Source organism: Haemaphysalis longicornis, unplaced genomic scaffold (assembly GCF_048455015.1).
Source record: "Haemaphysalis longicornis isolate Haplotype H1 unplaced genomic scaffold, Haemaphysalis longicornis Haplotype H1 scaffold_9, whole genome shotgun sequence".
Lineage (NCBI taxonomy): Eukaryota > Metazoa > Arthropoda > Arachnida > Ixodida > Ixodidae > Haemaphysalis > Haemaphysalis longicornis.
Window position 1 is genome coordinate 49,047,151 of NW_027526460.1, and position 21,810 is coordinate 49,068,960.

At 48.3% G+C, this 21,810-nt stretch overlaps 1 protein-coding gene across 2 annotated transcripts in view; it reads right to left on the reverse strand.

Annotated features, from left to right (window-relative positions):
• The window catches only part of Brwd3 (bromodomain and WD repeat-containing protein), a 50,695-nt gene that overhangs the window by 17,040 nt on the left and 11,845 nt on the right, over positions 1 to 21,810 (reverse strand). For both annotated transcript variants that reach the window (XM_077683071.1, XM_077683072.1), the window contains 13 exons: positions 21,629 to 21,782; positions 21,221 to 21,355; positions 20,466 to 20,594; positions 19,144 to 19,369; positions 18,924 to 19,088; positions 14,384 to 14,757; positions 13,842 to 13,982; positions 10,319 to 10,395; positions 9,355 to 9,820; positions 8,585 to 8,899; positions 5,423 to 5,633; positions 5,147 to 5,320; positions 27 to 300 (listed from right to left, as the gene is read on the reverse strand). In XM_077683071.1, the coding sequence (XP_077539197.1) occupies positions 27 to 300; positions 5,147 to 5,320; positions 5,423 to 5,633; positions 8,585 to 8,899; positions 9,355 to 9,820; positions 10,319 to 10,395; positions 13,842 to 13,982; positions 14,384 to 14,757; positions 18,924 to 19,088; positions 19,144 to 19,369; positions 20,466 to 20,594; positions 21,221 to 21,355; positions 21,629 to 21,782 (2,841 nt within the window). The remainder of the gene's footprint in view (positions 1 to 26; positions 301 to 5,146; positions 5,321 to 5,422; positions 5,634 to 8,584; positions 8,900 to 9,354; positions 9,821 to 10,318; positions 10,396 to 13,841; positions 13,983 to 14,383; positions 14,758 to 18,923; positions 19,089 to 19,143; positions 19,370 to 20,465; positions 20,595 to 21,220; positions 21,356 to 21,628; positions 21,783 to 21,810) is intronic.

The following is a 21,810-nucleotide window of genomic DNA, read 5'->3' on the forward strand; positions in this document are numbered from 1 at the left end:
CCAGGTGCGGTCACGAGAGAAGTCACCTGTAGAAGCGGTTCTCCAGCCGCGTGCGGATGGTGCTGAGATCAATGGGGTAGGCCACGACACAGGCGTACATCGGGTAGGCATTGAGGTCGACGGGGGCAGCGAAGGGCTCCGCTATGGACAGCTCCATGATGCGGCTCACGCCCTGGACCAGCCGGTTGCAGAAGGACTCGCGGCCGCACCGGGGCCACTCGTTGGCCTTGGGCCGGTACACCATGGTCCGCCGCTCTTCCACGGTCACGGGCACTCCCCCGCCAACCTGGTCCGGCACGCCTGCGAGGACAGGAACCACGCGCCTTCTTTGCAACACCGCCGACAATGAAAATCTCGCTGGCAAGTTTATCCGAAGACGATAGTGGTGAAAAACTAACTTGTCCTTATTTATCAGATAAAGCAACCTGCTTACCTTGCAGACGCCTCACTTGGTTGCAATGGCTCACGGACAAAGTAGAATATGACAACAGTGTAGTGCATGAGCCAATACAGTAGCCGGCCGTTTTATCAGACTCAAAAAATTCCGACTTGCTGCATATTCCGGACTTTCCCGAGGAACCGCCAGTTGTCCCAGTTGCTCTTTTATTCGGACTATTTTTCGTTGCCCTCCAGGTCCGAAAAATTGGTCGGCTACTGTAGACGACTTAAAATTTCAATACTAACGCCAACAGTAATCTTGGTTGGATCACCTAAAGTGAATGGTTGTGTATCGATTCTACTGCATGCAACAAAAGTTTCAAATAGGCGTACCGTGCTATTCACAGTGGTGTGAATGGTTAATACATTGGTTACACTGAATGCACACAAGTTTAAAATAGGAATACGGCCCTATTCTGGACAGTGATGTGATTGGCCTGAGTCATTTTACAGCAGTTTTTGAAACAGCCAAAAAAAAAAAAAAAAAAAAACACATTGTAGCAACCAAGATGAGCGCGTTGAAGTAACAAAATGGGCTTTTGGATTAGGGATTGTAAAACTGCTGGCAGCATAAAAAAAACAGCCCACAGGAACAGAAAACCACATCTTTTTCAAGCAGACATCCATTTGTTCTCAAAATACTATGTTTTCTACTTGCATATGCTCACACCTTAGACCGCACATTTTCTCATGTCTTGGTACATTGATAAATGTAAATGTAAACTACTACAAAATAAGCTAGTCTTTTTTTTTTGTTTCAAAACAATCATACGATACAATAAGGAGCAGAAAACTCACGATTCACATCACGTATGAAAGCAAATTGAGATTACATGCAAAGAAAAATATTTACACAATAAATATCCCTTGAACAGTGGCCTTGTAGATTTTGATCCGATCTGACATGACCCACTACCTCCTCACCACACTCCAAAAGAGCACAGCAGCCTCGCAGCTTTATAATGCAATCTCAAATACTGCTAACGAAAGACTGTTAGAAATGACAAGAATGAACCCCTACTTGAAGCCGTCAGAAGACCGTCTGTCTAGCTAATTCTTCACACGGCTGTGAATAAAAAAGGCTGCTATAAATCCATTAAAGTAAACAGCTGGCCAACTACCCTAATTGAACCACATCAGGCTACATGTAGTCAATTGCTTCTAATGGGAACACTAGCTATAAATATGACTCTTATTTAGTCCGTGTGTTCTGATACTCTTATCTTGCAAACATATTTTGAACGAATTCATCAAAACTTAATGCAGCAACATGTAGCCCAACCCACAGTGAAATAAATACAAATGATAATTGTTTCAACCCACGCCCTGCAATAACTGCCACATGTGCCTAAAACACTGAACGCGAGCCCTCTTTGCTTCCCCCCCCACCCAAGAATGACACAAACACAAGGGTCGGTCATTATGTAAAGTGATGGTCTTTGAGCACCCCCACACCCGCACATGCAGCCACGATCACAGCGCCACAAAGAGGCACATGACCTTCGATCTGAGTAAATGTGGCAGAAACAGAAGTGTACTGTACCAAGAGTTCTAGCGTGCATCGTAAACCAAATTTTCAAAAACGAGAGGAAAAGAAAATAGAAAAGCTCTTGTGCTAAATCCCAAGCTTTCCACAAGCGGAGTTATATCTACCTTCCCTCTTGAAGGCCCACGCTCACTACATCTATAACATTCAAAGGTCAAACCTAACCGCCTTGAAAAAGATCAGGTTATGGGGCCTTCCACGGGCAGAAACTTACGACGGGTGTTTGGAGGACACCAGCTGTCTTCAGAATATGTGGCATTTGGCTACATTCTATGAAGCTAGTGCTAAGAACAAGAAAAAAAGGGGGGGGGGGGGGGGGAGAGGAAAACAGCCTGCTTTTATTTAGTTTTTTTTTTTTTTTTTTTTCATTTCATCCTCCACCCCTCATGTTTTCTTTCCTTGTGAACACAGGGCTCCAGATGTGCGCTCTAAACTATTTCTTTCTGGACTTGAACTCGTGCGGTAAGTTCCGCTGGTACAAATCACTAAGATAAAGGTCTGGTGCAGACCTGGGCACAGATTACTGAAAATCTCGCATGATGTAGCACAACTTGACTCTTGGCCCCATTGGAACAGTAAGCACATCACTATGCCCATCTCTACTCACAATGTTAAGGGATACATAACGATGCGGCCTGAAATCTAAGTCCACCATTGAGTAAAAGGGGGGAGGGGGCAATGCCCACGGCCCAAGACACACATACAACATAGGGCTAGTGCCTCGATACAACTAACACAACACACTGGTGTCAACGAGGCCGGAAAAAAATGCACAAGACATGCTTTGCAACTTACCACGACTTGCGAGTGTTTTCGACCGGGTTTTATCTACACAAAGGCAAAGATAAAATACCAAACCAAACATGGTTCCCTATGACAACTGCGGATGTTTCAAGAACACAATGAGAAATAATACAGCTAAACCTCGTTATAACAAAATTGAAGGTTGCCGCGATTTGCTCGTTATAACCAATATCTCGTTATAGCCGTAGCGGGCATTTATGCAAATATGGGGCGCCGTACTTTCCCAAAACAAATAGCGGGTGAAATTGCATCGCGTCGCATGGCAGCACACAATAAAGTAACTGCATTCCGGAGATAAAAAGGAACATTAGCGAACCTAGTTTATTGCAGTTCAAAATACGTAGCTCATATTTCAAACAGGCTTAGCTGCACAGAAGTTCATAAATGAACGTTGATGCATCTTTCTGATGAGAACGATGGCCGCTCAGCTTCGTCGCCAATGTGGTGGCTTTTATCATAGCCGCCTTCACGTCTAGCGGCTTTCGCTTCCCACCTGGCGCAATAAAAGATAAGGCTGAAGAAGTAAAAAAACCAACAACATGACTCCCGCAGCGCGCGTTGGTGAGTGACAACAGCAGCATGCCACGCACATTTGCTGCGTGAAGTGCGCAGTGAGAGGAAGGTGGGAATGGCTTTGTGGGCACAGCGGATGCATGGTGCACCGTCTGGCTTTGCGCGCATTGCAGGAGGGTGCACGGCAGGAGTTTCGAACTGCAGAAAATGCAGTTGTTACCTTACGCACCGTCTCAGATCTGCGTTGCACACTGCCATGCAATTGTCTCAAAATTTTATTTTCGAACAAAATTTGTTCGTTATATCCGTAACAATTTGTTCGTTATATCCCGGAAATTTTACCTCGTTAAAACAAGGTTTTAAATACATTGGTTTCTATGTGAACTTTCAATTGGAATTATGATTTGCTCGTTATAGATATTATTTTGTTATGGCCTGTGCCATTATGACGTTTAACTGTAGTGTAAGAAAATGTATTAACTGATATGACCCACTACACATTTTATGGCAAATGCTTTACAGATGTTTATTTCACTGCGTAGCAAAACTTTTGGTTCATTTTGCAACTGTACAGCCTCCCAAATTTTTAATAATATAGCGGGAGCGACGACCAATTGGCATGTCAGCGCCTTATCCGGGTGTTCACCAGCAAATAGGTGAGGGTACGCGCACGCGCATAGAACTATCTGTTGTGGGTCTGCTCCGCTGTTCTTCTCTCAGGGCAAACCCCCCCCCCCCTCTTTTTCTTATCTTGCAAGGCCGTTTCGCTACCACCAAAGGTAGCTACGCAGCTTGGGGCACAAAGTCATTCAGATGGAGTAGCAGGGGGCGTACCACTCTCAAGGAAACAGCGTAGCAAACAACACTCATACAGTAGATAGCCCTACGCCCGTGCGCGTACTCTCGACTATTTCGCTGCTGGACACCATGCTAAGGCGCTGACATGCCGGCCGGTAGTCACTCCCGCTATATTATTAAAAATTTGGGAGGCTGTACATAATGCAGCCCTAAAATGGTTGGGAAGTTCAATAACACTGAGTCACTAAATGCGCACTTTTAGTTGATGCAGGTAATGTACATTGCACCCTAAAACATAAAATGACTCAGCAGATGCAGTGTACCATTACGTTACGCAACGATACGGTTAGTGACACTGGTGCTACCATAATTTCATATAACAGTGGTGTGACTAAAGAAACCCCTTCGGCAGTCCTTAAATGTTAGAATTAAAGCTGAAGAAATGTGTGTTGTTGGCAAAAACAAAAACAAAAAATGGGCATCCTGGATCATCCATGGATGGACATACAATAGCACTGCGCTTTGTAACAGGTGGGAACCTCAAAGGCAGACAATGCTATAGGCAAGATAGTGACAGTACACATCTAGGGGATGTGCACCGGCCTGTTGTACCGGATGTGTACAACTATTCATATGGGTGTGGAATGTATGGTGGTATTGACTGGCTTACGGCTATCAGGAACCACAATCGGTCGCGCACCCCACAGACAGCTGGGCCTTCAAAGTGTTGCTCAAAGCACCCGACTACCAGCCATGGTGGCAACTGCACAGCCAGTAGCTGAAACCGCTTATCCAATGAATGAGATACAGAGCATGCGGGTTCCCCTTGCCATGTGTGCCAACAAACCTTTCTCTCACCCTCCATGCTTTTCCCTCGCACCACGTACCTTGCTGAGACTTGGCAACAACTTCCCTGTGCTGCCAAACTTCCCTGTGCTGCCAGCCTCATATTGTGCAAATATTCCATCAGCCTCGGCTAAACCCTCGGTCTGAAGGAAGTGTCTCCAGTGTCGAAAAACGAGAGAACGATGAGAATAGAGGGCTCACGGTTGCCATCGATGGGCTCGAAGTCCCAGGGACTCATGCGCTCGGTCTCGCCGTTGTCCCAGGCGACGATGAAGCACTGGAACATGGAGTCGGGGAACTCGCGCTGCAGCGGTGCCTGGCTCTCGATGGTGCCCATCCACCAGGCGTCGTCGATGATGCTGCGGAACCGGTCGCCTGCACACACACACCCACATGACAAGAAGACCCCGTCACGCCACGCTCGTGCAATGCTCCCAATGAAAAGGTGGTGGGGAGCAGAGAAGCCTCCTCCCTCACCGGCCTTCCAGTGCCGCCGCATGGCCGTCTCGTAGGTCTGGCGCAGCACGAGGAAGTCGATGACGTCGGGCATGTCGTGGTAGCGGATGGTGAAGCGCTCGCCGTCCACCTGGCCCCGGAGGGGCTCGATGGGCACCACGCGCAGGCAGCACAGGTGCACCGGCGGGCACAGTTCAAACCCCACCTCCAGCACCCGCACCAGCTCCTGCTCCTGCGGCGCAAAGGGGGCAGGGGCAAGGGTGGGCTCGCTCTCAGGCTCACCGCAGCCACCGAGTGGGCGGAGGACAGCTACAACCACGTACTAAGCATGTTAGCCTATGTTGCTTGCAGCTTCCAGAACCTGCAATTTCCCTTCACTGCTGACATATAAAAACATAAGGCTCTAAATTATGCAAACTCAATGCTATAAGGACCTCTATCATTTTATTACGCGAAATTGTCGAATACCGTATTTAGTCGAATCTAGGCCAATACTTTTTTGTAAAAAAGTCGTTTACGAAAGTCAGGGGTCGGCTTAGATTTGAGGATGCGGATTTCCTGTTACCGCTAGACGCTTAACTCTTTCGCTACCGCCGGAAAATTGACTAATTTTAGGGGTCCAAGAAAACATTTCTTTTTCCTGCTAAAAAATTGGTTAGGCACTAATTGCAGGAACACAAAATGCAGATTATTTAACGGCCTTTCCAATAACACCAGTTTTTTAAAGGTTTCTATATATCATAGTTGTAAAAAAATATATCAAAATATATCAAAATCAAAAAAAAAAAATGACAAAGGAGTTGTGTTTATCAAACCACCGGTAGTAGCAAAAAATTAAAATATACATTTTGTAGGGAAACATTTCAAAAACACGCCCTAGAAAAAATTTCGACTTGCGCGGAACAGTTTGTCAGATATAAAAAAAAAATGTTAGCATGCACGGTGCTCGTGTCATGCGGTGAAGCCGAACCTCCAATTCAAAATGTGCAATTTCGAGTGGTTTCCTGGAATAAACCTGGCGGTTTGTCATTATCAGAGGCACCAATTTGCCCCCACATAACGTAAAAACATCTTGTCAATGGCTGACTTTGCATTTACAGCGAGCACAATATTTGGGACTAGCACGCGATGCGAAAAAAAAAACATGCATGAAGTTGAAAACAGAATGCCGTGGCTGACGCTTGTTGTCGTTCACGGTCAGTTATCTCTCAAAACATAAAGCTGAGCTTTATTATCATCTTCTTACTCGCAATTGTAGCCTTGCTCACAAAAATGAGGTACGATGAGCTGGAATCGTGCCCTGCGATCTTTGGCCGAGTAGCAGTTGCGCACTGAAAAAGATCAGCACAACAAGCCTCCTCTATTGCAGCGCCACCTAACATTTTTCAAATGAAACAATACATCGGAGACTCCGTCCGAATAGACAGTTCAACTAAGCAGCAACATTAGACACCCAGATATACCCTCGCATGGAAACGAAACTGGAAGTCGAACAGCTGGCAGTATAAGGCCGGTTTGAAGCGCTGTCCTTGGCGGAACAGATATCTGGCGACTGGGTGTGATCTTTTGACTTGCATCTGAAGTTCTTATCGCAGAAATCGGGTTAGGGTGGGGGGAAATCAGGAGCGCCGTGCTTTGTTCGAGGATCAGTTGCGGACGCTCCAGGCGCCATGGAAGGTAGCCTTGAAGTTGAGTAACTGCGTAGTAGCGCTAAATACGAATTTCGCGATGCAGAAACGAAACCGAAACTGTTGTAAACTGTTTGCGAATGGTCCTGGGGAAAGTAGCACTACCACAGTACTTAGAACAATGTGCGCAAAGGCAATAAAACAGCCTAAAATCATAAAGTAGCTTTGCAACCAGGCACTGCTTGACATTTTCAGCCGATTTCTGGGATTATTACTGTCAGAGTGCGAACCTGACGATTGAAAATTGTTTGCTAGTTCCCCATTCACTCCGACAGCAAAAAACAAGCGCTGGTGCAGAGTAATTACGAGTTGCACGCATTCTTCGTTGGTAGCAGTGACGCGTGATGACCACGCCCCTTTTTCACACCCAGGTGATTCAAAAGCGTGTCAAAAATCCCGTTTCCGTAGCAAAAATGAAAACAAAACTGATTTTGAAAGGCCATTTTCGGATCTAACTCCGAACAGCTTTACTTGTTTGAGAAACGCCTGGAACGCTATGAAAAGGCGCTCCCAAAAGTATCGATCAAATTGATCAATTTTAATAGGCGCGGTAGCGAAAGAGTTAACGACGTCTCGGGGCCACAGGCTTGCAGCTGGCAGGTTTTCAATAGGTTTTCATTTCTATTTTGCCTGCTTGACCATTGCGAGCCGTATGTTGTGAACCCAGCTCTCAGTGTTCCGTGCTTGCTTGTGTACGTCGTCGCATGACCTCGAGAAGTGCCCATGTCCGCAGCTCAATGGCGCCCACGAAGTGGTGCCACTACATCGCGGCTTTCGAGCGGAAGGTAGTCTTGGAGGCCGAGAGAACTTCAAACTTCCAAGCATAGCACGACTTTGGAGTCAATGAGAAGAACGTGAGCCGGTGGTGGAACTAGCAGAGCGAACTTTTCAACTGCGCTGCCAAGCACTTTCACCTGCAGGACGCAATAAAGATCTACACCACGAGGTGGAGAAAGAAGTCGCTGACTTAACCCAGCAGCAAAGAGAGGGTAAAACAATAAAAATAAATAAATAAATAAATAAAAACGCCTGCGATGACGGAGATAATACTGGCGCAGGCAGGGGAGACTGCAAACATTCAGAGGCATCGTGCGGGCTCAGTTCAAGGCCAGCAGGGGCTGGGTCACTCGTTTTATGAGGCGGTTCGCAGTTCGGGTTTGGCCTGCGAGTGAGCATTGAAAAAAAGTGCATGTTCTAGTCTGGGTCCAGTGCCTTTTTTCATTCCGCTTACATTCGAGGCACTTTTTTTTTTTTTTTTAATTTTCTGACCTTCTGAGTTTTGGGGGTCGGCCTAGAATCGAGTAAATGCAGTACAATCCTGCACGTCTTCACCCAAGTTCACTTTCCACAACAGCAGACCCAGTTACACAGCAATGGTAGAGATTCGGTCAACAGCACGCAGCGGCTAGCTGGTGGGACTCCACAAGGAGCACCTCTTTCTTTCATCATTTTCCTTTTGAAACAGGCGGCAGGAAGAGGAGAAGAGACTGCGTACCCTGAGCCGGTGTCGGGCATAGGGCTGCAACCGGTCCCGAATGTGGTACGCCCGGCAGCGCTTGACGGTCTGCACGTACGACTGGTGTCCCTGGTGGAAGTACACCAGCTCATCGCCCACCTGCGGGAAGTAGGGCGTTTTGCGGGGCATCGTGTCCATCAGCCACTCGGGGTGCCGCAGCGGGGGACCCGCCCGCTTCTTCTTCTTCTTGTCCGACTTCTTCTTCTTCTTGTTCTTCTTGCCGCCACTGCTGCTGCTGCCGTCGCCCGCCTCTTCCTCCACCACTTCGGCCGTCTCCACCGCCACCTTCGGTTTCTGCAAGGGCCAAAACAACAAGGAACCACACTTCTTTGTAGTGGTGCGAAACAAATCTCAAACAAGCGCTCTAACTGCGTGGTTCCCAAATGGGGTCTGCCACAGGCTGCTGGGAATCCCCTAAGGACATTGCAAAAGTGTTCGATTGGCTGCCGCTTTGGAAATAGCCCCTTGGCTCCTCTCATTTTCTTCCTACAAGGGGGGAAGTGCTGTGCCATTTGTGCCACGCAGCTCCAATCTGCTTTTCCTGCGTCATTATATTGCGTCAATACTGCTTCCAAGCGACGCCGAAAAACGCTGAGGCAACTGTGGGATGATAGTCACACAGATGCAAAAAAAATTGAACTCCAACTGCTGAAAGGCTGACCCCCTGCATCATCCCCTGTACGTGTTCACATGCAAATTGCGCACCCATGCACCCTCTACACTTTCCAAAACATGCACATGTTGCTCACCGAGGGTCGTTTGGTGCTGCTCGCTGCCGACGCTGGCGACGGCACTGCGCTGGCCGTAGTAGCGGGTCTTTTGGGGGGCTTTTTCTTGCGCTGCTTCTTACGAACCAGGTGTTTTTTTCTCTTTGCTCGCGCAGTGACCTCCGTGTAGTCCTCATCACTGTCCTTCACCGGGGCTCGGCTCCTTTTCGGGCGGCTGTTCTCCCCACTCCCATCACCGCTGTCCGAGGTGACGTCCTCTATCGTGACGTCGTCGGACTCGCTGGCACTGTGCTCTTCCTCATCGCCCTTCTCCACGACCTCTTCCTCAACCACCACCTCTTCCTCAGCCTCTTCCTCTTCAGCGTCCTCGTCGTCGTCGTCCTCAGGTCGCTTGACAATCCGTTGCTTCTTCTTTGGACTGCTCTTGGCGACTGCCTTGCGGGGCTTGGGCTCCTCGACCCAGTCCGAATAGTCTGAGTCGCTGCAGCTGTTGAGAAATCGGGTTGTCGGAATCTCGACATTCCACGCAGTGCAAAGCACAGAAACAAGGAAGCCATGCAAATGGAATTTCAACGTGCCGCATTAGCTAGTTCTGGATAAACGAGAGTCAGTGGTTAGCCAAGCAATTAAAATTTGCTCACTTTTCAAACATTATAGGCAATGTGTTAGAATCACCGAATAAAGGGAAGAATAACAGGAAGGGAATAAAGGGAAGAAGCTAGAACCATTCAGCTGTCATGGTGTTTTTGGGATGTGTGTTCCTGTCACACTTCAGAAGCCCTGGGTGCGCATCCAATCTAGACTGAAAATTTACAATTTTCTTTTCACCTCAGTTACTTAACTTTTACTGTTCTTGCACCGCTGACCATTTTGCGTGTCATCTTCTCATCCCAACACTGGATTATAAACCTGCCGAGTAAACTTATGCTTTCGTAATAAACAGCATTTAGCCGGACAGCCCGCCGTTTCTCAATGCCGTATGCACCTTTCACTGCTGTCCGAACTTTCAGAAAACATGGCCCCAGTGTCTGTAGTGGAGCTCATGGTGATGTCATCGGGATCCTGCACAAGGAAAAAGAAGAGATAAGCCCACTTGGTCACACAACAGGTATTGGGAAATGGTTAGTAGAACATATTAGTAGAGTAGTAAAGTATAGAATAGTGAAGTAACAGTAAAGTATATACAGTGTAGACCGCTTATAACGTATTTCGCGGGAGCCGCAAAAATCCGCACTATAAGCGGTACCGCACTATAACCAAAACACGCGCGAATTCAACCACATCGCCACCTATCTCTCAAGTCAACCTATATTTATCATCACTCAATCGCACAGCACTTAAAAACGAAGGCACGGTCTATATTTCGTATTATTTTTAACATCAGCCGCTGCTGCAGGACAACAGCGCAGTCTCACGAACGGCGAGCGCGGCTTTAACTTCCGTTGTGTTTGTCTTGAAAGACCATGGCTGCGTTTTTACCGTCTATGAACAGATGCCGCAAGACGTGATAAAAACGGCAGCGGGGTTTTTTTTTTCTTTTTTTTTTTTAACCCCACCTTGTGTTCACGATGCCGAAGGCGGCTGCATATCAGCGCAACGTACTGGTGGTGGAAATCTCCGGCTTCGCGCGGCTCAAATGTTCGGAAAGGAAAAGAGCGGTTGCTTACCTGCACAACGTTCTAAAGCGTGAACCGCGTGGTAGATTTGGTATCGCGAAAACGTGCAGTGCACACCAGCGCGGATACAACTGGCATGGTGTGGGCGGCGCGGTAAGAGGAGGCAACATGGCGTCGGCACTGGCCGTGAATCGGTGCAGGCAGTTGCAGTAAGTTCTAGCGACCGCTTCTAACCGCTCGCTGAAATGCTGCACGGGGCCGCAAGCGAAGATGCTCATGCAAGAAAAGAGCTGATAATGTGGGCGAAAAGTGGAATATAAACTGCCATCCACGCTGCTTGTGAAAGCGCCCATCAAAAAATACCGCGGTGGTAAGCCTAAACATCTCTGGCACGGCTAGCCGGCTCGGAGCGCTTCGAATCTCCCGCCATTACGTACGCGTCTCCCCATTGGTGCAAGTCGTCAGGCTCCTCCCACTGCCACGCGAAGAAGCCACCGCGAGCGCGGAAACGTCGATACGACCACAAAAAAAAAAAAAAAAAAAAAAAAAAGAAACCTCACGCGCAACGTCGATGTGCACGATTCGTGCGCGAAAACGGGCCATGCGGTTCACGATTAATAAAATCAACTTGCCGCGCCCGGATGGGGAGACTGTCGCTATCTTCCGAGGTGCATCAAGCAAGGTCAGTTGTGGTTATCAGGTACGCACGAACTAAAGGGTGCCTATTTTTTTTTCTTTGGGTGTCTACGTTACAGGAGGGCAAGGGGTGCACGCTGCGTCAGATGGCCGATTTTATCCTTTCTTTTTTCTTTTGCTACCCTAAAACGATGCCTCAGCTGCGCCGGTCGATCAGCAGACCCGCCGAAAAACCGCACTATAAACGGTATTGTGCTTCGGCAAACCGCATCTTAAGCGGTATGCTTATGCATTGAGTTCTATGGGAGGCAAACCGGTGGTCGCAAAAACCCGCGTTATATCCGGTCCCGCACTATAAGCGGTTACGTTATAAATGGTCTACACTGTATATACAGGGGTGAGACAGCCCAAACAGATTTGGGAGCAGTTTTCGGAGCAGCAAAGTTTCGATTTTGGAGCAGATGAATCTTGATTTGGAGCAGTTAGGGACATTTATTACATCGTCTTGTGAGCTTAAAAAATCTTTATTTCAGCAATTTGCAGGGTCAAGTGCACATTTCAATCAGTTTTGAATGCACAGAACACTGAAACAGCCTTACCTGAAAGAGTTTTTAAGAGTATCACAAAGTACTAACTGCCCTACCTTTTCCTAACTGGTGATATTGTGTTGCGGCTGCACGCAACACTTGCAACAAAACTGCCGTTAACATTAGAGAGTTTTAGCAGTCCGTCTGTTCTGTTGGTTACTTTGTTACCGGGTTTACCGGGACCGGTCTGCGCCTCGCGCGCGCGGAAGGGCGAGGAAGCACGGACAAGGCGAAGGCAGGCCCGCGGAACTAATCCCCCTACCGCTATGAATGCCCAAGTGCCCAGACGAGTCCCGGACAGCACGGTAACTACGTACACAACGGAACAGACGGACTGCTAAAACTCTTATCAAATTTAAAAGCTCCGCCATTGTGGCGTTTTTTTTTTTGCTGTTTTAATGCTAAAATTATTATTTTGTAATCCCAGGCTGCGTTGCATGAACGACTGTAGTCACGGCAACAGTAGAGCAAGTTCGAGCTAACGGTCGCATAGCCCAACCAGCCTACCCGTTTCAGTCCCCGGGGAGCAGGTTCACCCTATGGTCATTTGAGTAGCGTTACTGTTTACCCACCTAGATTTTGGCATTAAATTTCACTTTGCATACATCGAGTGTTATAGTCGCATTCTATGGCAACCGTGTAGTCCTGTAGCTATTGGGCGCTGCCTGAACAGGTCGCGGCGCCGCAGCACAGCCCGCAACTTTCGTGTCGACCGTTCCATCCCCGAGGCTCGCGATCGCGCTTCGAAGCACAGCAGCACCTCAGCATTTTATAACACCACAACGAGCCAAAAAGTTCGCTTCACGAACCCGATTATAGACGCGCGCACCGCGTTTCGCAACTCAAGGACAAATCACGCCGAAGTCGTAGGCCCCACATTTCAATGAACTTTTTTTCGAGCCGCGCAACTTCCCGTAATCTGGCACCAATCTCAACGTATGGGTACGAGCTAGTTGGTACTTCATCTAAACACCGTAGAGCGCAGTAGGCAAGACAAAGGACGAAGGGGACACAGACGAGCGCTCGTCCGTGTCCCATTCGTCCTTTGTTTTGCCTACTGCGCTCTACGGTGTTTAGACCAATCTCAAACCATATCCTCGCGTTAACGTCACTATTCAGAGCCACAGCAGATAGAATGAATAGACTGGAACCCAGCTGATAGCGTAACATAAACCAGGGAAAATATCGGCGATGCGCACTGAGCGCGTTGGTAGCAGCCAGATCAGGCGGCGGCCAAGTTTGTTGCCACAGCGATGCCTAATCGAGAAGGCCGTTTCAGCGAACCCGGACGGAAAGCGAATCGAGCTTTTAGAAGCTATCGCTTGCTTCGCTTCAGTCTTTCTATCTGTGCCATTTCTGTGTTTGCGATTGACCGACGATAAAAGCGGTGACCGGGATGCGGGAGGCTTTCGTCTTCGCCGAAACTGACAGGAGCATCGAAATCCGTGCCATTGAGGCTCTTCTGGAGCAGTTTGGCGCAATTTTCGCCATTTTCGTGCTTTTGGAGCAGCTTGGCGCAGGAAAATGGAATTGTATCAAAAATGCGCAATATGCGCAGCTGTCTCACCCCTGTATATATATATATATATATATATATATATATATATATATATATAAAAGAAAACCCAGTTGCGACAGCAGGCTACGGTATCCATAGAAGCACACTTACCTCGAAGTCGGCCCCAGCGGACCTGGATCCGGGCACTGCTCGGCCAGAACGCGTCTGCACCCCGCTTGGCTTCTTCTTCGGGGCACTCCTGGTCCGGCAGTTGTTCAGGTGCCGCTTGCTTGCCAGCAGGTTTTCACACACCTGTCAAGGCACAGTCGCGACAATCACGAAGTGAAGATGACATCAGGCAAACTGAGTCTCCAGTGCGTGTGTTGCATGCATTCAAAAATGCTTCGAAGCCTACTCGGAAGTCTCAGAAAAGAAGCTATTGCCTACTTTGAGGGTAATGTATATTTAAATAAAATTGGGTGGCGTGCAGTTATGAAAGTGTGGTTATTCTTTGTAGGCGTAACAGCAGTGTCTATGAAGGCACACTTGATGTCCCTTTCATCAGCATGGGCAATATGGTATAACAATAAGATGGTCCCACACAGTCATTACTGTGCAGCAGTCATACAGGAAATACTTTCCCGTGAAGTCAAATGTTTTCCCACTCATTTCAGTTGTGGTGCGCAGCTTGCAAAGGTGTACGCAGCACCCACCACTTTGACGTCGAGGCTCTGGCGACGGCGCTGACTCTCCATACGGTACAGGGCCTCTTCGGCGTCCGCCATCTGGGACACCATCCTCAGGGACTGCGCCACCAGGGCCGACCTGGACACGCTGCCCAGGAAGCAACGGCCGACCCGCGTGGGCACCACCACCGCACTGGGGCTGCCCCCACTGTTGCCGCCGCCACCACTGCTACCACTGCTGCTACTGCCGCTGCCGCTGCTGCTGCTCCCAGCCCCAGAGGAGGAAGAAGTCCCCGGCTGGGCCATCTCCCGCGACTGCCAGTTGCCGGACGACTGCCGCACACCTTCCACGTCGCCCGTGCGTCGCATACCGACCCGGCTGTGGTGCCCTGGCGAATGGCCTGTTCAGTCGACGGGAGCACCGAGATTAGCTCTCCAAGACGGCATTTTGGGACAGCATGTGGGACTAGTGAGTAGGTGAACGGGCCATCTTTTACCAAGCCTCTGTGCCAGTGACACTTAAGGGGAGACGTGGGTCTTGAAATGAACTTTTTTATTAATTGGTCTGTGATAATGAAAATCACTGTGCATATGTGTTTTGTCTTCCTCATTTCAAATATGTAATTAGTTTTCAAGTGGTATAATTATTTTCTGAGTTATAAAGAAAACACTGGAGCCTAATTAAGTAATTTCTTACGGGCCTTTAACTCTTTCACGACGGCGCCATAGGCAATCGGAAGCCGGCGTCCGATGATTTTAAATCTCCCGCAAAATCCGAAACCCGCGCTCCACAGACAACTATCGCCATCTGGTGTGTTCTTTGGCAACTTCTCTTTCAATTTCGGTTTCGTTTGTTTATGTGTCTGGTGTGGTAGCGGCGTAGCAAGAGAAATTTGAACCGAAGGGGGAGGGGAGGAGGAGGAAAAATGGCGTCGGGTTCGCGCCACGCTCCACACAGTCGGACTGCTGTAGCAAGCACTTCGGCAGATCCTGCTGTCGATTTTTCTGATTCCAGCAGCAGTGAGGGGTCAAGCAATGATGTGGGATCTTCAGATTTCAGTTAGGATGACGAAGCTCCGGTTCAGGTGCCTCGCACTTTAACAAGCGCTGGCAGGTAATTTCGTTGTGACTCCGCGCTGTATTTATAAACAAAACGTGCTTCTTATCTGATGACTGCGGTTTGGATTTTGTGTTTAGGGTCTCGAGAACGTACGGCCGGGATATTTTGCCAAATGCACCGCGCTGTATCGTGCTATCACCTTCAAGATAACCTGGCGCTCGTGTCAGATTAACGCTGCAGGGTTCAGGTGCGACGCTTGTCGAGAGCGCTCGATTTTTTTTTTCTTGTTTTTTACCACCGAACTGATAAGAATTTTGTGCGAGGACACAAAAGAGTATACTGTAATTGCCCGATTCTAACGCGCACCCGATTTTCCTGACAAAAAAAACTAAAAAACGTGCACCTCCGACTGTAACGCGCACGGAACTGTGTGAGCAAGAAAAACGAATGCGAGAGAAACGGGTGATTTATTTCCTGAAGTAGTCTCACTCATCTCACTCCTCGTCGCTCTCCGCTGACCACAACATCTCGTCCTCGGTGCCGTCAAGCACGTTCGCGATGCCACACTTCTGAACTAACGTTCAACCATGGTCGATGGGATCGTGGCCCACGCCTCACACGCCCATCCCGCGAGCTTCTTCAGAGGCGCACGCTTCAGCCGACCGCTCGTTTTGAACACGTAAGAGCTGCTGCTGCCATTGCTGTTATCAAGCGCGCAAGTGGAACGATTTGACGATTTGTGTAAACGCCGATAGAAAAGCCTAGGCGCCTATGCTTCCTGCGTCCGAAAAATCGTTGCTAAAAGCTTTGGTGCCATCTTGACATGGCAATGGCAATGAGTGGGACGAAATTTCCGCTGTTTCGGTTTCAGTTTCGTATCCGATGCATGCGATTTTTTGACCTAATTTTCCGGAAAAAAAGTGCGCGTTAAAATCGGGTAAGTACGGTATTTGGATGCACGTTTTACAGAGACTCACTCACCCTTGAGTGCCCTCGCGGCGTGGCACAGCCGTCAGTTGCGCTAGGTTGACGGGCCCTCAAAAAGCCAAAACTTGGTGTACACTGTTGAGTTATATATTGAATCATAGCCAAGGAACGTAGGAACAATTTGTATATCTTAAAATACCTGAAATAATTTTTAGTCTCGGTAAAAGTGCCGATTTGTATTTTTCGTATACTTTTTTTGGGGGCTTTTTTCTGATTACTTGACGAATAAACTGTAAGTTATTGTACCTTTAACAAAACTGCTGCTACAATTTCATGCATAGCAAGGCTACGTGTGTCCAGTAGCTCAAGAGAAAAAAAAAACGTTTTGTGGAAGCACTTAAAATCGGCCGTTTTTTCGCCGTAACGAAAGAGTTAAGGAACTTTTATTCAATTTTTTTTAAATAAATGGTATGGATGTGTAGCTTAAGACCTGCCATGAATGCTGAAGCTATTTATATTCCTGTAACCTTGTAAAGCTGGTTGATTGGATAAAATTAGTCTAATTATGCCTAGTACAGTTTTCAGAAAACTTAATGAGCTCATATTATTACTCATATGATTTATTTGGGGCAAAATGAGCCAATTAAAATAGCTTCAGCATGCAGTTCATTTTATCCCGAATTCAACGGTATAACACTTGTAGAAATCCTTTGAAAAAAACTACCTCAAAACCCCTGTAAGGCTAGGCACATATGCAAAAAAAAGCCGAGAAAATCGCAGTTGAAGTTTTACTACAAGTGACAGTTATATCTATTGAGCATATGAAAAAAAGAAAGGTTCTAGAATGTAGCTCGCTTTTCGCTCAACACGAGCATACCAAGTTTGCTGAAATCAGTTGATGGGAAAATTATGAAATCCTCTGTCTACAGATGGCACTTGGGAGAAAAACTGAACAAAAGCAAAGCCAGAACGTTGCTTCAATTTTTATGCTGTTGGCAGCGCGCCATCACTCTTTGGCGACTAGGGCTGAGGTGCCGATCGTGCACCACAGTTGTAAACGTTTATTTTGTTATGTTACTGCTTCATTTGCTGCAATCAAATCGGATTTGCACCGCGTGAAATGAGTTGCAGCGAAGGGGCTGGTAACGGAATGCCCGCCACTGTTCTGTAACGTGCATGTGCTTGGCTAGGTGGGATAACCACGTTTTCAGTTTAATCTACTCGTATATCACGTCACCAACGCAGATTGTGCACAGTGCGAACATTTATAATTCTCAAATCGCTCATCTATATGGTAACCTGCCGACGAGGAAGCGCGCGCCGGAATGCGGGCCGACCCGCCGCGGCATCGTTGATAACAGAATGAACACACTTCCCTTGCGACGTCTGCATGCGGCATCCTTGACTTTATCATTTCTTTTCTTTCTATTTGCTGCTGATCGAAAGATAGACGCACTTTAGTGCCCCCGCAGGCGTAATCATATCGCTACACTATCGTCTCGGCAGCCCGCGCGGGCGCTAAGCCTACCTCCGTCTCGGCGCCGTTCTCGCGATCAGTCGTCACACGAGCAGAAAATCGTATTTCAGGTGCTTTTAATAATGCTTGTTCTTCCTTTCGGTTATTGATAGACATATTTACTTTACTTTTACGCCATGTGGAGCTTTTGCCGGTCCTCGCATAGACGAATACATGAGCCGTTGCACTGTGATGAAAGTGCCGAGCAGACGACCCACGGCGCCCAGCCAATGAGGCTGCCCTGCGGTCACGTGCAGTCAGTAGCCAATTAGGCGGCGCGTTCCGTCTCTTTTCTACCCCGGTTTTACTCGCAACCAACGAACGAAACGGAGTGGTTCTGGCGGGGAATTGAAAACGAAAAGACGCGCTTTCGAATGAGACCAAGATGGACGCCGTGGCGCATGTAGAACCCGAGGGGCGAGTCGTCAAAAAAATGCTATTTTCGCGTCGAATCTTGGCCTATTTTAGCGGTCGTCGGTGCTATAAATTGATATTATGGCTCAAATACGTACTCCTGGGTCTGCATATTTTGCTAACAGGTAGAAAAATAGCTCTACTTTCCGAAAATGGCAATTTCTAAAAATCGATTTTTTGGCCAAATTTCGAGATTCCAAGACCCGCGTCTCCCCTTAAAATGGGCTGCTTCTGTTGACATGCCGCGGCAACTTGCAGCCTACCATGACAGCGTTAAAATTACCTAGACAGGTCTTGCGGTACCTTTCAACAACAAAGGACGTTGCAGATGGCTCCCCCGACCCCTTGAGGTTCACAAAGCTCCCATCAAAATTCCCTCTCCATTTCCTTTCTGTAGATCTTCAAAGCCAATACATACAGTTGGCATTGCCACATAACGTGTACATTTCTGACTTCTTTATACGGTGCCCACTAATTAAGCTGACTCATCCTCTCGGCATCGAAGCTCAGTGAGAGAGCATGACACACAGATGGCACAGACAATGCGCACAAGCGTCAATGTCCCCTGTTTCCTTTGAATTCCCTGTAAATTTTGCAAGCCCAAGTGCCCCCCGGCAGCTCTTTCATGTTAACGCTCTATATGGACTCACTGGAAGGCAGTCGAGGCTGTGCCCTGGGTGGAGACTGGCCTCCTCCGGTGCCCAGCCGGTGGTCCTGCTGCTGCTGCAGCCGCTCAATCATCTCGTCAATCACCGGTCGCTCCTCGGCCACCGGGTTCTCCACGGGCCGCACGGGCTCCAGGATCTCCGCCTCCCCTGAAACCACCGCCGTCAGCAGTGCCCCCCCAAGCGCTCCCCCAAAAACACCCACCGTTGGCCAGCACGGCCACGTAGGGCACGAGCTGGGAGTCGTGGCAGCGCTCCCGGCCGGGCACCAACCGCTGCAGGGCCGGCGGGTAGGGGTTCCCGTCAATGTCCACCAGGAAGGGCGGGGGCATCAGGTGCGGGGCGCACTGCGTCTGCTCGTCCAGCACGTGCTGCTGGGCGTCCCGGATCAGCGGCCGGTAGTCCGTGTGAAAGAACTGCTCGTCCGGAACCTGCAGCAGCAGCGGGGTAAATCCGCAATGTACATCAGATAGGGACACAAGTTCAGGCTCCCCTCCTTCCTTTGCAAAGTGCACCCTTGCACATTACAGCTGCACACTTTAATCAGGAAGGTCAAAGGTCACACTTGCTATCACACCTCATCCTCTTCCTGGACATAGGAAGCAAGTAGACACAAAAAGAAAAAGCTTTTAGAAGGAGCTATTGAGTGATCCTGTCAGCCAGCCTTTCTCATAAATTCAAATGTATCAAAGTCCTCTTGAAAGACCACCAGAGTCCAGTGTTTACAAGAATCTAACCTCGGGCAGAGCACCCATTCACGGGCTCTAGCCACCACAGGACCAGCAACATTATATAACAGGCTTTGACTGTATTAAATGATAATGAATGGCAGCCTACCATTGTCCCTGAAGAGGAAAGTGTATGACAGCTGCATCTTACCGGTACACACCTACGGGCAGAAACTTGGAGGCACACTAAGAGGGTTCAACTTAAAGTGAGAACGACTCAGAGGGCAATGGAGCGGAAAATGATAGGTGTAACATTAACGGACAAAAAGAGAGCGGAGTGGGTCAGGGAACAAACGCATGTTAGGGACATACATATTAGTAGAAATTAAGAAGAAGAAATGAACGTGGGCAGGGCATGTAATGCGAAGGCAAGATAGCCATTGGTCATTAAGGGCAACAGTGGATCCGTAGAGAAGACAAGCATGGCAGGGGGCAGCAGAAAGTTAGAAAGGCAGATGAGATCAAGGAGTTTGTGGGGATAAATTGGTCGCAGTTAGCGCAGGACCGGGATAATTGGAGATTTACGGGAGAGGCCTTCACCCAGCAGTGGGCAGATGATGATGAAAATCAGAACCGGCTCATGATGATGATGATTTATTTGTAACAACATATTACGCGACCACTGAGTTATCATTGGCCTTTTCTTCAGCTCCAGATTTATATGACAGCTTCAGAATTCTTCAAACTCACATTTGATGTTGCCTGATCATTATTTTTTTTCAGCAGAGAGACAAAAGGTTTTTGTTGCAATTAAAACTTCCCATGCTGTAATTCACAGCAGGACAGAGCTGTTTCTCACCTTTTTGTACGGTTCCCCTGAGCCATAGCCAAAGATGCTGATGTGCCCGTGGGAGTCAGTTGAGGCAAAAAGTTGCCCATCTGGTGAAAACTTGCAGTCAAACACAGCGCCATGTCCCTGCCCCTCAATCTGCAGAGAAACAGAAAAAAAATTTAAGAAAAAAAAATATAAGGAAGTCAGCTGCATACAATACAGCCAAGCCATACAAGGCCAGCCAAGCTTCTCTACATTACTGCGGACACCTTTCAAGACCTGCATGCATTCACTTACAGTTATTCAATAATAGAAAGTTGCTGAACTCCTCATCGGCCCCACATTCCAAAAAGCAGTCCTGCACTGTCGGCAAACTATGGGCAAATGGGCAACTGACCTACCATATGAGAGCAGCAAAATGAAGCAGTACTCAAGTGCTTGCAGCTGCTGCCGTTGGCCACAGAAATGCCATAAAAACATAAGCAAGCATTACATAATTTATTGTTTATTATTTGAAAAGGAAGTCTTATTTAGCAAATTCATTATATAAGTAAATGTACAGCAAAGCTCAGTTTTTGTCCCCTATATGTTGTGCCAATACACCTGCCCTTGATTGACAACAAAGCAGGGGTGCCTGCGCAGCCTGGATTCTGAAGCAGAGTGTCACAGCTGGTGTATGCTGAAGAACTCTACATTCACTGACGAAGATTCTGGGTACCTTTGACTTTCCTGGGTGAGCCTAACCTGACTGTGCCAGTGAGTGTGTGCACGGGCTGGCTCACCATGTTGAAGAAGCTGCGAATGGAGCAGCCTGCTTCGAGGTCCCAGATGATGATGCGTCCGTCGTGGCCTCCGCTAAGAAGAACTCGGCTGTCTTCGGGGTGGCACTCCAGGACAAAGGCCTCGTCCTCGTGTCCCTGGTTGCAAAACACGGGCACCATTACATCATGCTCACTTACGGGTCAGAAGCTGTACAACGTATGTCTAGGCATTGGCACACAAACCAAATCTAATCTCAAAACATTTTCAACATTCATTTTAGGATGAACGTTTTGCGCCTTCTAACACTTCTCCCATCCACTCATGGCCGCTGTGCTACTTTAGTACCGCACCCGTTGTCGGTGCTCCCACCCCTGCCAATCCCCCGCCAGGGCCAATGAACCCCCACAAGAAGACGTGCCCCCGCTCACCAGGAAGATGTGCTTGAGCTTGCCCGAGTGCGAGTCCCAGACCTTGATGGAGTGGTCGTTGACGGCGGTGACCACCAGGTGGTCGTCCCGGCTCCAGCCCACCATGGTCACCTTGAGCCGCTGCTTGGGGTCCTCCTCCGTCTGCTCCTCCGACCTGCCAGGAAGTGGGCACGCAGCGCTAC